The sequence below is a fragment of the Antechinus flavipes genome, chromosome 2, assembly GCF_016432865.1.
Source record: "Antechinus flavipes isolate AdamAnt ecotype Samford, QLD, Australia chromosome 2, AdamAnt_v2, whole genome shotgun sequence".
NCBI lineage: Eukaryota > Metazoa > Chordata > Mammalia > Dasyuromorphia > Dasyuridae > Antechinus > Antechinus flavipes.
In genome coordinates this window covers 456,302,738-456,318,946 of record NC_067399.1, presented here as the reverse complement: position 1 = coordinate 456,318,946, position 16,209 = coordinate 456,302,738, and the positions used below count along the sequence as shown (strand labels likewise).

General features: G+C 39.5%; 1 protein-coding gene across 1 annotated transcript in view; it reads right to left on the bottom strand.

Annotated features, from left to right (window-relative positions):
- The window catches only part of PAPPA (pappalysin 1), a 267,563-nt gene extending 257,744 nt beyond the window's left edge, over positions 1-9,819 (bottom strand). Inside the window, exon 1 of the mRNA XM_051979518.1 lies at positions 8,426-9,819. Coding sequence (XP_051835478.1) covers positions 8,426-8,822 — 397 coding nt within the window. The 5' untranslated portion in view covers positions 8,823-9,819. The remainder of the gene's footprint in view (positions 1-8,425) is intronic.
- Positions 9,820-16,209: the final 6,390 nt, after the last annotated feature.

Genomic DNA, 16,209 nt, shown 5'->3' with positions numbered 1-16,209 from the left:
GTATGCAAAATAAAATCTTTTTGGTTTTTTGGGGGGTATTTTTTCCCTCTAACTGAGATAGAAAATATATGAAGATACAAGAATAAAACAGGTCTTGAATTCGAATGCAAACAATTGAAATCAAGAAAAGTCTTCCCTAATTTCTTATTCTCACACTCCCTCTGGTTTCTTCTTTCTTATCAGTCTTCCTTATCTTCTCTGCCTCTCAAAAATGAACATACATGTACTCATACCCACAAACACATACATCACCCCAAGTTTCCTTCCTACCTGCCTTCTCAATATGCTTTCAGAACTCTAGACTTCCAGAAACTTGAATGGCAAACTCCTTATAAACAATGAGTGGGCCACCCCACCCTCCCCCCCATCACTCCCTTCTTTTGCAGGCGTCTGCATTCCAGTCAAACAATTTAGGAGAATAAACACGCTTTCTTTTCTTTATGATTGGAGTTTAAATGCTCTATTGATCTGAGAAAAATCAAAGGGCCTTGGGAATTGTGCATGCATGCAAGAGAGAGAACTGGAGAGATATTCCAGGGATGGGAGATGAGCAGGTATTAATGGAGAATATCCCCTTGGCTGGGGATTTCCGGCAGAAGGCAGGATAAAATGGAGGGAAAGATGACCCCAGATGGCAGAAACAGTTTAAACATTTTAATCTGTGAAACTACCCTATTAGAATGATATCAAAGGCTCAAGCAGCAGGCTGAGGGTGGATGTGTGGGGGGAGACAGGGATCTGGCTAGAGTGGGTTTTGTTTAATTAGGGACTATTGGGATTTGAGGGATCAAGGGCTTAGCAAAATGAATGATGGATAGAGAGTGCCACAGGAAGTACCCCTCTGGGACTACTTTGGTGCCTTTTACTCAGGGATCTCTATTTCAAATTTTGTAATTAATGCCCACAGCAAGGGTCTCCCTTCCTTCCACGCCCTCCCATCTCTTCTCCCCCTCCATCATAGGTTCATAAGATTCAGAACTGAAAAGGAGCTTAGAAATCATTTAAATTGAACCCCAATTTTACAGATGAGGAAATTGAGGTGAAGAAAGATAAATAAAGCAATTTGCTCAAATGTCTAAACTAGGCCTAGAACTCAAGTGTTCTAACTTCTAGTTCCAGACCTCCAATCAAGTAGGGAAATCAGCCTGAATCACCCAATTGTTGTGGGTTTTTTTTTTTTTTTTCTTTTTCCACCACATGCTTTGAAACAGTTCTCTAAACAAAAATACAGTAAAAACACATAGCACTCATTTGCAAATAAAATTCCCTATAGAAGGGAGTTAAAGCACACAATGAAAAAAAAATACTCAAGACTCTGGGGCAACATCTGCAATGGGCATTAGAAATGGGCACAGTAGAAAGGCATAGTTTGCAAGTAAGAGCTAATCTACTTCCCTGGGAAGTACAGTCAAGTGGAGAGGATCCTGGGCTTGGATCAGAAGGCTTGGGCTAAAATCTGGCATAGATGAAGACAATTTATTTCACCCTCTATTAAATTATTTCCCTTTCTCTAAAATAAGTATAGTAAGGTTTAGAATCTGCAAGGATCCTGAGAAGTTCCCTGCCTCACTTTACAGGTAGGGAACCTGAAGACTTAAAAAGATAAAAAAATTGCTCAAAGTCATGCAGCAAGTCAGTAGCCAGGATCTGAACCCAAATCTTGTGACTCCAGACTCAGTGTTTGGCTAATAATAAGTACACTACCTTCCTCGTGCAAGAACATGATGAAAGATCTTGGAATAGAGATTGCATTACCTTATTGGGAGCATTATTACACATGGAAGACATTTCTGTTATCTTATAATAGATATACAGAAAAAGAAAAGGAATAATGCTTTAGAAAAGGGAGCCTTGGGTAAAATTATGAAATTATACAAAGCATCAAATGTTAGACCTGGAAAGCACTTTTAAAACATAGAAATTTGTAAGAGTATAGAAAACATCAAAGTCAAAAAAATAGGACTTCCAACACAAAATGTCAAACCTGAAAGGGTTTCTAGAACATAGAATATTAGAGAAGAAAGGGATTGTAGAACACAGGATGTTCAAGTTGGAAGAGACCTAAGAAATAAATATTAGAGTCAGAAGGGATGGCAGTTTTGTCTATAGTCATTTACTAGAAGGAAACAAGTTACACGGATTATTAATGGAAGAGCTAGGGTAAAATCTGGGATTCTAGATTTCCATTCTAGAATACATTCTGCTATATATTGTGTTAATTAAGTTTTTCTCAGTTTCACCAGAACTCTTGCTATTTCTTTATCCTTTTGTTCTCTTCCAACATCTACCATTCTCCAACAAAACTTCTAATATTCTCCAATTCATGCAACTTCCTCAAAGCAAATGTTAAGCTAATTGAAGCATTAGTGACAAGAAGAGAAAGGACAGGCATTTGTATTAGAAGACAGAAAGTTGGAATCCCAGTTCAGTTACTTAACTACCTGTGTGACCTAAGAAGTAACTTCCTCTCCCAAGACCTCAGACTTCATATATTTAAAATGAGGAGTTTGGATTGGAAGATCTGGGAGGTCACTTCTAGACCTAAATTCAATGACCCCTTTCAGAAGGATTTGCATTTTAAAAGAAAGCCTTAGGGAAAAGGAATGAATTTCTAAGGCTAGAATTTCAAGCCTGGAGTTACCTGGGTGCGGAAGAGACCTTTCCAGGACATCCCCAAATCAAACTAGACTAGCCAGATTGGGTCATTTAGGTACAAGGCCACCCTGCCTTCCTTTGGGTAAAAGACAGTCTAACAAAACAGCTCAGATACCAATAGACTCCATCCCATTCATTCATCCAGACTGAATGGTGGTTCAAGGGCCAAGCAATGCAGAAGGAGACCAAGAAAGTTCTGAAAGGAAGTGTAGAAATCACTCACACAGAAACATGTCACAAATGACAAGGTGTCTGACAGATGGTTCAGTGACCTGGACCAAAGGGAGTTTCCCTTTCTCAGAGGAGTTGGAAAGGTGGGGGTAGGGGATGAAGAGGAGGCTTAGGAGAGAGGGGAGAGGGAGGAACTTTCCCCTACAGTCAAACCACTCCCTCCCTTCACTCTTCCTCCCCACCCAGTACTAATTGGCTCCCTTATTCACAGGCTCAGTTTAGAGGCCAGAGGCCTCAATGCCCCCTGGGGCCCTCTCCTAACTCTAGAAGTTTGGGGTGGTCCCTCTAGGTCAAGAGTGAGATGGAGTGATGAACCTGCACTATGGAGTTTATACCTGATCTCTTAAGAGATATAGCCATCAAATCCCCTAAAACACAAAATGTCTAAGAAGAAACCTCCCATCTTCAGCTTCACCAAGTACAGTTTGATACTTAGTATCTAAAATTTTATATCTGCGTTTTCTGTGTTGCTGTCCGGTCCCACTTTGATACTGTAAATTCGTTGTGCTTTCCCTATCATGGAAGAAAGAGGGTCCTATATTCATTAAATGTTTAATAAATGCATGTTGAATGACACTTGAGCAGCAGTGTTTTTTATTTGTTTTTTAAGCAGGTCAAGTGAACTGAATTGGGGAGGAAAAGTGGGTCAAATGAGGAAATTCCAAAGACTATTATCAGTCCAAATACTTCATCCCATTTAAACTGTAGGAATGCTTTACAAGGCATAGAAGAAAGAAGTTACAAAGAAGAGAACTGCAGTTGTAAGGAGGGTAAATAAAAAAGGATGTATAGATAGTCTCTATTTCCAAAAAGAATCTATTGACTTTTTAAGAATCATAAAGCTCAAATAGCATAAATCCTTTATTTTTTAAACAATTAATGAAGTCAATAGTCAAGTTTCCAGCATTTCCTAATCTGAGACTGAGTTAAGGATACTTGTCAAGGTCACAGAATCAGGGTTCAAATCCAGTCAGTGAAAAGAATCTTTGATTTAGAATCCAAGGATCTGGATGAATGTTAAAGCTCTGCAGAGTACTAGTGCTAATGAGTGGCTTTTGGGCAAGTCCTTATAATTCAAAAACTCAGTTTCTTGGGGATGGGGGAAGAGAGGAGTGTTAATTGGGCTGAAGTCAGGAAGAATCATCTTCCAACACTCAAATCTAGCCTCAGACACTTACTAGCTGTGTGACCCTGAACAAGTCATTTAAGTTTATTTGCTTGAGTTTCTTCATCTGCAAAGTAAACTGGAGAAGGAAATGGCAAACCACTCTGTATCTTTGCCAAGAAACTCCCAAAGGAATAAGGAAGAGTAGGACTAATGGCTGAAACAAGACAAAATCACTTGTGAAAGTCTTTCACAGAATTATTATAAATTAAATAGGTTACTAAAACTCAAAAGTGCTATAAAAGTAAAGAATAATTCTCAATCTTGGTGCAGTCAGTAAAATATTTCTTATGTATCTACTTAGTACTGTACTTCTAAGTGCACTTCTAACTGCACAAAGTTGATAATTAAATGTTTGATTACAATTGACTGAATAAACTGGCAACTCACTTTACTCTTTCCTTGCCTCAGTCTCCTTCTCTATGAAATGGAGAAAACCCTATGAGACTGTGTGTCTTAAAAGGTAGTATATGTATTAGTTGGTAAGTCATATTCTTCAGGAAAGCTTGTCCAGCCTCCCTTAGCAACTTGAAAGAGACATAGACACTTCAAATAAATTTATTCATTGAGCTTGTTGTAAAGAGCAAGGAACTGCAGAATAAAACTGCTTTCTCATTCCAAACAGAAGTTTCCAATTGTAATCCACATTGTCAGCCTGATCCACATTTCATTTTTATCTCCCTTATCCTAAAAAAACTTTAACCAGATTAACTACCCAGACCCCCCAGCTGGCCCAAGCAAATTGACCCTATTGTTGTCCTAACAGGAGCATCAGCTTGGGATGGGGGGGGGGGGGGAGGGAGAGGAGGGTGTGAGGAGCCAGAAATCCTACCAAAATGAAGAAACTGTCAGGAATCGTCTCTCCCCTGGAAACGACTCACAAGTCTTTCTCTGGAAGACTAGGTCTTCCTGGGTGGTAGTAGTTCAATGATGGTATGGGGTGAGAGGTGATGAGGTGTTTGTAAAAGAAAGCTGCAACATTGGTGGAAAGCTGGGCTAAGCATAAACGACCAACTCTATAGGCCTGGTTTTACCTTGGCACAGACAAAAACTCTACTCTGCCTTCATTTGAAGAAGGCTGTGCCTTTTCTGAAGGTCAGATGCAAAAGTGTTATTTTTTTTCTCTCTTGCTCTACTTTTCAGAATGGTAAGAAAGTCTTCGAAGGGACAGCATCCTTGCAACCACACACACACACACACACACACACACACACACACACACACATGCTGTGTGCAGACCTTGGGCCCGCCTACTGGGGAAGAGAGGTCTGGCCCAACCCCATGACGAACCTGGTTAACAGTGCTGTAAAATTAGCCCTTTACGAAACCAAATTGAATCCTGCAGCAGAGGGTGATGTAAGGAAGTTTGGCTTGACAGCAAAACAGAAACTCTTTGCCTGAAATAGCAGTGCAGTCCCTGCTGGGCACCTCTCTCTGGAGACTGGTAACCTGGGATTCCTGGCTTGTAATAACTTAAAGAAACAACACCCTCTGCTCTATACATTCAAAAGGGATTCTAAGGTTCCTCCAGGCAGGTGGACAGTAACAGAACTGTGTTCACTGAGATATTCAAGTTTAGGTACTAGATGTGGGGAGGGGAGTGGGCAAGGGAAGCAATGAATTAAGAGCTTTAGTTTAAAAAAAAAAATTCACACCAGCCATTACACTCCAATCCAAAATATATGAGATATGGAGAGAGAGAGAGAGAGAGAGAGAGAGAGAGAGAGAGAGAGAGAGAGAGAGAGAGAGAGAGAGAGCCTCTCAAGTCAGCTGCCAGGATCTCCTTATTTGTTTGTTTTAATTCAAAGAAGGAGCAGGTTCTCCTCAATCCAAGAGGCAGTACTGTGTGGAGGACACTCCGAATGAGTCCTTCTCTGGCTTCATTCCAGGTGTTTACACACAGCCAAATCTGGCTTGTCTTCAGCTGGAGAAGGGGGGGGGGGGGAGCCAGAATCCTCTAGAGGAAAGCTCCAGGCTTTCTGGTGCTACGGGACAGCACTGCTTTTTGAGAGGAATGTGATTTCCACACATAAAATGGACCAGGTATTTTATACAAGCAATAACCTAACCTCCCCCATCCAATTAAAGTATTTTACTGCAACAATCTTGGTTCATGTAAAAGAGTGTGTATGAAGAGAGGTCCCTTGTCTGAATTACAGATACTTGTAAAATAGACTCATGTGGCACGCCAGGTGTCGTATTAAAAAAAAAGAAAAGAAAAGAAAACACATTTACTATGAGTTTTCATTGATGATATCTGTCTAAACCTGTTGGGGAAGTTATCAGATCACAAGCAAGGCAAGTATAGATTGAAAATAAGAAGATTTAATATTTTAAGATGCTTCTAGCTGGAGTCATTGCTGTATCTTTTATATGTTTGTAAAAGTGATACAAACATAAAGCACTCCATAAATAGTATTATTATTGTTAATAACCTCTGTGCAGCTTGATATTACCGGCTCTGACTTCCCGACTTTGGCTGAAAGTAAGGGAAATGGGATCCCCATTCATAGATAAACTTTGAGTTCTTTCAGAGACTGTTTTCAGAAAGAGCACAACAAATGCCAGACTTGGGGGTGGGGTGGGGTGAGGAAGTAACTCATTTGCTTTGATGGTGGTAGTAGTGGTGGTGTTTTGTGTGTGTGTTTTGTTTGTTTGTTTTCCTCTTCTACAGAAAGAAGAACTCTTTGGATATTGAGGGGTAGGAGGTGAGGAGGGAAAAGAAATGGAGAAAGTAGCAAACTTAATATCAGAATTTGGAACTAGAAGTCATTAATTCAAAGTTTTAAAATCTGAATGAGGCTCAAAGGGAAGGGAAATGATTTGACTAAGGTCAAACAGATAAAAAGTTGGTAGAGACGGGACTCGGAGCCCTCATTTTTTTGATTCAGGTCAACAAAGCCAAGGGGAAAAATAATGGGACCAAGATGAACAAGTGACAAGAGGAGTCGAAATATTTTGAAGTTGAAATGACTTAAGAGGGAGGAAATCAGTGCATACCATACTCACTGACAGGAAGGCTGAAACCTTTTTCTCCCCCCCCCCCCAAAAAAAAAAAAAAGGAATCCAAAGTATCCACAGTATCAGGACCATCCTTAAAGAAAAGAGGGAGCCCCTAGCTATCTCTTTAAGGTATCCCGGGACAGGGAAAGTTCTTTCTAGGCGTTAGGGATTTTCCTGACCTGAGGACTGAGTTCTCTTCCCCCTTTCTTCCTTTCCCCACCCCTCTTCATTCCCCCTCCCAGTTTTATTAAGGACATTTCCACAGGTTCATTTCGAGAAAAGATGGGCGTTAGTGCTTTTACCAGGACACTTTAGGGTTTCTAACCCTCCCGAAGCGGCCAATTTCACTAGAGGTCTACAGCTAAAGTAGATGGGGGTGGAGGGGGGGGAGGAGGTCAGCAGAATATTCAAATTCATTGCGGGATCATAAAATGCAAATGAGAAAAGTGCAATATCTGTCAGTATATTCAGACTCCAGCAAGCTTAGTTCCGAAGGGTTTTCGTAGAGCAAGTTGACCCTGAATCAATTTGCATTCGACTTGTGATTTTTAAAGGGGGAAAATATAGGACGCCAGCCAAGCACTACAGTGATGTTTCCAAGGGGGAGTGTTTCCGAGCGGCCGAAGGCAAAGCGACTCCCTGCTAATTGGGCTACTACGTCCTCAAAATAACATCTTCCTTTATAGCTCTTTAGAAAACACAGCCTCCACCCCTGTCAGTCTCGAGGGGGTAATGGGGCTGAAATAAAGGGGGATACCCCCAATAAAAAGTGGAAAACAATCAAAACCACGCCACCACTCGCACGCGCGTGGGCAGGCACGCACACACACGCCTCCCCCCACCCACCCACCTACCCAAAGCAGCTTCCGAGGGTAGTTTATCCCAAGATCCAAATAGGTGACTGACATCAGGGTAGTTTCGGTCCTGCCATTTAAAACACTTTGGGGAACAGCTCTTCCCTCGGACAAAAGAAGGCTTTACTTAAAAGCCAGGCATTTAAATACTTTTAGATTTTCTTTAAAACAAACAAATAAACAAACAAAGGACCTGTCCGGTTATCCCTTAGGGATCTCAGTGCAAAAGCCTAACACACAGAATAAGGCCGACGCACGGACACACAAAGACACGCACGCAGTTCCGAGGAAACAAACACACACACGTACTCCCATGTGCACAAGCTATAGGAGATTTTCTGCCTCTTTTTCTTCTCCCTCCCCAGCAAACACACACACGCGCGCGCACACACGTACACACACACACACACACACACACACACACACACACACACATACAAACACACAGACGCACGCGCGCCCCGAGGTCCGCCGCCCGGAGGAGAGGGGACAGGGCAGCGGCAGCCGGGCCACCTACCTGCAATGACAGCCGGGGACCTCTGTCCTCCCTCGGCTCGAAGCCACACTTGCAGCGTGAACGCATCCCGGGGCAGCTCGATATCCGCTTTCAGTCTCAGCTGATCTCCTTGTCCGCTGAAATAGAGCGCCCGGCTGGGGATGAGAGAGTCCTCTTCGCCCTTCACCTCCCGTTGCTGCCGCCTGCGGGGGGCACGAAGAGGTTCCCAGCCGGAGGGTGAGTGCCGGCCTCGGGCTAACCTGGTGGCACAGGTGCCGAGAGCGGCCGAGTGGAGGTGGCGGCTCGGCCGCGTGTCCCTTCTAGCCCTGCGTGAGCGTTCGTCCATCCCACACTCGGCTCCGCTGGCCAGAGCTCCACAGAGAAGCCCCAAAGTCAGCACCAAACTCCAGAGCTGCATTTCCAATATTCCCCCCCCTTCTCTCCTGCAAATCCTTCCGACCTGCCAGCTTTGGACTCCTCCTCGCCTCGACTTTCTTCTCTTCTTCCTTCACCCTTCTTGGGTATTTGGTCCTCTTTTAACTTGTCTTTTATTTCTTTCTTTCTTCCTTTCTAAAGGTGTCTATCCCCCCTCCCCTTTAAAAATACAATCAAACTCCTCCTGGTTTGCAATTTTTTTCTTCCCTCCTTTATCTGCCTTATTTTTTTTTTCCACAGCTGGGATGCCTTCTTTTCTATTTCTCTGATGGGGTTTCTTTGCCTTTATTTGATTTGATTTGATTTGATTTGATATTATTTCTCCCTCTTTAAAAAAAAAAAAAAAGCAGCGTCCCCAAGACACGGATACACTGAATTCCCTCCCCCCAAAAAGATGCTCTAATTTATTTATTTTTTTTGCTTCCTTTATAACACAAGCCACAGCCCCCTTCTTCCCCCAGTCCCCCTCCCTCCTTCTTCACAAAATGAAAGAAAAGAGGGAAAAAAAGCCCCTCAGAAGACGAGTAAACAAGAATATGCTAATCTACTCAAGGGCGGTCCACCTTCCCAATTGAATGATTCCCTATTAAAACTGCGGGATTCATGACTAATCAATCAGTTGGAAGAAGCAGATAGCTGCACAGCCTTCCACCACTTTGGCTATGTTTTTCTTCTTTTTCTCCTCTCCCTCCCCTTCCCTCCCCCTCTTTTTTTTTTTTTTTTTTTTTTTAAAGAAGACAATGTTAAGGTAACAATTTAATGAAATTCTGCACACACACCCCTTTGCAGTCTCCCCAGCTTTCCTTCTTAATCCAGTTCAAAACACACATTCCTTTTTTTTTTTTTTTTTTTTTTCTGGCAAAAGAAAAAAAAAATCTATTTCTTCTCTCAAGATCCCCTTTGCACTTTGCTGGTAAACCTCATCCTTTGCTACACAGCACATAAAGAGTCCTGAAACTTGATTCTCAGATTTTTTTTTTTTTAAATTGCTCTCTCTCTCTCTCTCTCTCTCTCTCTCTCTCTCTCTCTCTCTCTCTCTCTCTCTCTCCTCTCTGCTTCCTCTCTTCTCTCTCACCCTCTCCTTTTCCCTCTTATTATTTCCTTAAAGTTATTCAAGGATGAAGACTCCCCCTTTTCCAATTCCCCTCAGTGCAATAGTGTACTGCTAAAGAAAACGTTGCTTCAAAAGTCCTCATCGAATCATCAGAAGAAAAGGAAAAGAGGCATCTCCCAGAGCTCTTGCCTCTCAGAAGATGTAGATGCAGTAGGAATGAATCTCTGAATGCTTCCAAAGACTTGTTTAAGAAAAATTTTAAAATATGTATTGTTCTGTGTTAGTAATGATTTTAGCTTTAGAAAAATATGATTAATTTGGATTAGTTTTTCAAATATAAGAAATTTGAATCTTCTATCATATCTGTAGCCACAGGTAAGAAAAGTCTGGCTGTTTGCTGTTCTATGAGTCTGTTTCTGAACTGGGACATATATACAAATATGTATATGTATGTATACATACATATACATATGTTCTTTTTTTTTTTTTTTTTTTTTTTTACTCTTGAAAGAACTCAAAAGCTCCCCCTAATGGCAAAACAGTTGTTTTCCCCCCAAATGTTTAACAAGTCAAAATGAGTTAGCCTTGTTGTATTACAAATTATTAGCTGCTGTCTGTTCAAATAAAGTAGAGATAAAAATATTCACTATGATCCTGACATATAGGGTAACATAATGAAACATGAAGATAAAATTCAAATCTGAAAAAGGGCTTGGTTGCCTGAAATGTGCCTTTCAGTTGTTTGTTCCAGAGCCTTCAGATTACTCCTGCCCCCTTGGTAAGAAAGTAAGAGCCAACAGAGAATGTGTATTCTAGAAAGTATGCAGATTTTGAGAATGAGTGAATGACTCAGACCTCCCCCATAAAAGAGGGAATGCTGCATAAAAGGATGACAGCACCATCCTGGAAGCTATGGATTTCAGGCTCAGAACTCTGTTCTCGTAAGAACTTGCCTTCAAACTTTGGACCAGCATTTCCTGAACTCAGTTTCTCCAGGTATTCAATCAGAAATATACCAGGTCTTAATTTTTTTTTTCCCCTTTAGCATGAGGAGATAGTAATAGATATAAAAATTCATTAATAGCATTCCTTAACAAAAGCTTACTTTTTCTGTCATTTCAAATTGTTTATAAAATATATGATAGCAACTTGCCTTCATTAACTATACCCTTCAAAGAAAGCCTATGTTTTAAATATGAAAATATATTTAAATTATCTGATAATGACATCATTAAAACTAATTATACCCTTAAGTTATACCTCAAAGATTATTAGAGTTGAAAGAACCTAACAACAACAGCAAAAAAATCTTAGAGTCTAACAGACATCTATTAAGTCCTAATTACATTCAAAGAATTGTGATGAGTGTTGAAGATAAAAGAATAAAAAAAATAAGGATACAGACCCTTACCCTCAAGGAGCTTACAATCTAATAATCATTGAGAAAACAAGTTCAATTATTAGAATTTCATTCTTTAGTAATTTTTGAGGCACATGTCTCTAATATAAATTCAAAGATATGTATATCTTCATTTCCTTTTATTTCACCCATTTAATGATCTTAATAAATAACTTTACAATTGTCTTAATGAACTTTCACTATTTGCTACATGAAGGCTTACCTCCCCCAAAACTAATATCTCCTGAGAAACAATGGGGGAGGAGAGGTACAACGTATATTTATTTGCCTTGCCTTAACTCTTCTCAAATACTATTTTGTACATTAGAACAAAAGGGAGTAAGAATGGACATTACCTTATCTCCATGATAATAAGCATGATATATGATTCTTAGGGCTAATTAGAAGTTTCAAAGCTGAAAATATAATGTTGGAGCTAGAAGGAGCCTAAAAACTCATTTAGTCCCATATTTGTTTTTATAAATATAATATAATTAACTTCACAAAGCTAGTTATAGAGCTTGGTCCTAGCACAAAGCCAGAACTATATCTTCTGACTCACAATCAGAGATTCTTGACATTCTATGTCCGCATTTTCAACTTAGATCTGTATATGACCGCATGAGAGTTTAATTGACCCAGGCTCCCATCCTGAATTTTTTCCTACCTCTTCCATATGCACCTTCTGAAAAATATTTCCACCCTGCCACTTATGCCAATATATATAATTGCAAGTATAATATCATGAGAAGTGAGGTTTTGTCATAAAGAATAGTTGGGATTATTATTGTCTTTTTACAGCAAATACATGTAGTACATATTAAGAAGTAAGAGAAAAGGAAAGTTCTATTATTCAGGAGAAGTTGTGATCCATGATTTTTTTTTTTTTTAAAGATAACCAGATTGGAATTATGTTGTGTATATACACAGATTCATGGCAGTCTAATTCATCTAAAAACAAGATTCAGGACAAGAATATCTTGATATTTATTGTTCCTCATTTGCTGTAATAAGAATACCTTCTTCAATAATGGAGAAACATTTTTAGAGAATTAAATGGATGCCCAGAGAGGTTAAATTACTTGTCTAAGATTTATATAGCTAGCAAGTTAACAAATACAAGGTTTGAACCAATCTCCTCTGACTCCAAACTCAGCATTCTTCCCAGGGTAGCCTACCTCTGGACCAAATTGCCATCAACCCCAACTTTAATGTTCTTCCTGCTGCAAACTTTGAACTTCTGTGAGGTGCATTGGGATAATAGATTTAAAAAAAAATTTAGGGGAGAAAGGGGGTGGTCAAAGTAAGGAAATTGGCTCTCTCATTTATTTACTACTTATGTGATCTAAGACAAGTTTCTTCCTACTGGGATTCAATCTTTTTGAGTATAAAATGAAGAACAGAAAACGAAACACACCAAAGAGTTAGAAAACTGTGCGACCAGAGTTTTGTGTAACATTATCAGGCTTCTGTTTAACTATCTTTCTTTTTCTTCTCTCTCTCTCCCTTTTTTTTTAATAAGGGGATTCTTTGATTTTAGTGTTGAAAGGTAAGGGAAAATTACCAGATATTAAAAATTGATATAAAGTGACATCAATAGAACATATTAAATTAAGACAAAATTAAATATGAAATAATGTCACAGTTGGAATGATTTCTTAAATCTCTTCTTGCTATGGAGCTTATGACCACTCCCTATCTGTGGGTTCTTGTACAAGTCACTTAATTCCTTTAGGTCTCAGTTTCATCACCTGAAAAGTGGGAATTACAATACTTATTCTACCGACTTCACTTTAGAATGGTTGTGAGGAAAATGATTTGCAAAACTTATAGTACTATATAAATGTGAATCATTATTAATCAAAAATCTATCATTCCATGGTTTGTTTTTGCAGAAAAGCATGTTCAGTGGACAGTAGAGTTGAATTATGCCTTAAAACAAACCGATTTCATGAAATAAATCAGATAGAAATAACACGTTATCCCATGCCTCTGGTATTCATTGTAGTATCACAGAATCACCAAATTATCAAGTTGAAAGAAACTTTTGGACAACGAGGTGGTGCAGTGGAGAGAGATCAGAGTCTGGAATTAGGAAGACTTGATTCAATCTGGCCTCAGACATTTATTATCTTTGTGTCCCTGGGCAAGTCATATAACCCTGTTTGCCTCAGTTTCCTCATCTGTAAAATGAGCTGGAGAGGGAAATGGTAAACTACTCCAGTATCGTTGCCAAGAAAATCCCAAATGGAGTTACAAGGAGTGAGCAACAACACAGTCCAGAAGGTACCTGATGGCCAGGATTCCCTGATACAGCATTCCTGAGAGTTGATTGGGAAGCCAAATTCAGCTTGATAATCTCCAGTGTCATAGACTTCACATTCCCAAGGCTAAAATCTACCTCTCTAACTTCCACTGAAGTCAGAGAGCAGGAAGCTTATCTACCCCACTCTTTGACACCCCCCAAAAAAATTCCATGTTATAAAAGGAATTTGAAAAGCTTATTCCACTCTACTCCCTTGATCCTCTGTTCCACCACACCAGCACTATAAAAGGAATTTGAAATATGTTGTTTAAGTGACTACATAGAATGTGCTTGAGGTAATATAGTACAGTGGGAAGAACCCTGAACTCCATTAAGGAGTTTGTAGTCTTAAGTTTGGCCCCTACTTTGTTCTGTGAACTTGACTAAGTCATTTCTCTCCTTTTGTCATCAACATTATGTTCTTCCTCCTCCTCTTCCTCCTCCTCCTCCTCCTCTTCCTCTTGTTCTTCCTCTTTCTCCTCTTCTTCCTCATGTATGTCCTGACCATTACAGAGGATATACTCTAAATCGCTACATGATATGGATTTATGCTAAAGTCATAGAATCTGAAATTTAGATCTGGATGAGCTCTTAAAAGTTCAGAGACTTCATACATATATAAGGAAACTGAGATTTGAGAGGAAAAGTCACTTTGTCCAGAGTCACACAGGGAGTAAGGGGGCAGGGCAGGAACTCAAACCCAGGTGCACTTCTTCTTTCCAGGCGTGATATAAAATGCTATCTATCTCTGACAATGGTAATTGTTTTATCTGACTTCTGAACCAAAGTTTTCTCTTAGAAATGGGGACAGTTATATACTTACTGAGCTAAATATACATAAAATGTATGTACTTAGGCTCCACACACACACATACATATATATTTAAGATAAACACACACACACACACACACACACACACACACAATCACACACAATCATTTAGTGGGGGCATGGATCAGGAATTCCCAAGTTTAGTAAAAGAGTGGGTTTGAGAATTCTTACTCCATACCCTTGCCAATTAACTTCCAAGAAATATACACATTCTCTTTCTCTTCCTGTCACTCTCTGTCACTGTTTGTCTTTTTCGCCTTCTTTTTTTCTGGCTCTCTGTCTCTCTTTCCACCCCCTGCTTGAATTAACTTCAAAATCCAATTCAAATTCTACTACCTCTGTCCATACTAAATAACAATATAAACAGCATAAACTCTCTTGAATCATTCACCATATTTTCGTAAAGGTTTATCATATCAACACCCATTAGATTATAAACTCCTTGAAGGAAAAAGGCCAGGTCTTTATATTTCCTATATATATTTCCCACTTTTTTTTTTCTTCAAAAGTGCCTTACTTATGCTGAATGTTCAAAGTAGTTTCAATTGTTCATTTAACAAGGCTTTATAAAGCACCCATTGTGATAGACCACAATAGTAGATCTTAAGGGTGATATAAAATTTAGAGAAGATATAGTACACATTCTTATGAAGCTTACAGTCTACTAGGTATATATGAACACAAGATAAATAACCATAATACAAGACATATTATATGATAAGGGAATTTGAGGAGTACAAATCCAACAACTACATGCCAGTTGAGGGAGAAGATCCTTATTGAAGAGGGGGAATCAAGGAAGGCTTCCTGAAGCTAGTGACATTTAAGGTATTCTTTAAAAGAGGGATAAAAACTTCCTAGGGAAGAGGACAATATTAGAATAAAAAAGAACAAAAAGTTCTTCCAAGTTTCAAAAGTTCTATCAAGCCACATGATATATTCTGCGGCAAAGAATAAATTAGTTTTGTTGCAGGGTAGATTAGTAGTAGTAATATGAGGTTAGAATGACAACAAATTGAGGAGGGCCTTCAATGTCAAGCAGTAAGGAGGCACTGAAGATTTTTGAGCAGATGAATGACATTCTCAAATCCATATGTCAGATTATATATTAAATGGTTTTGCTGCTGCTATGTTTTATCAGATTTCACAACCCACTCACTTCCCCATCCTCAAACCTAGGAGTCAAATCCATATATTATGAATCTACAGTTTAAGTTCAAATCAATAAAAATGTAAGAACAGTATTCACATCACCCATACATATTTTTGTATGGTTTCAACTTTCTTTCTGAAGAACCATTAATATTTTACATAATGTTCCTTTCATTTAGAAGCTTGAATTTTCTTCTTCTCCTCCTCTTCCTCCTCCTCCTCCTCCTCTTTCTCCTCTTCTTGGTCGTCCTCTTCTTCTTCCTCCTCTTCCTCCTCCTCCTATTCTTCCTCTTTCTCCTGTTCTTCCTTCTTCCTCTTCCTCCTTCTCTGCCTTCTCTTTCTCCTTATCTTCCTCCTTCTCCTCTTTCTGCTTCTCCTCCTCCTGCTCTTCTTCCTCCTCCTCTTCCTCTTCCTCTTCCTCCTCCTCTTTCTCCTCCTCCTTTTGCTCTGTCTCCAGTTGTGCATAGAACTGGACCAAAGGGACATCTTGAATTTCAAATAAATCAGCAAGTTAGAATAATGGGCCAGGAGGATAAAACTAAAATGACATTCAATAAAAATTTAAGTAAAATCTTATTTCCAGTTTCAAAAATCAATAGCACACATGTAGGATTGCAGAGAGGTGACT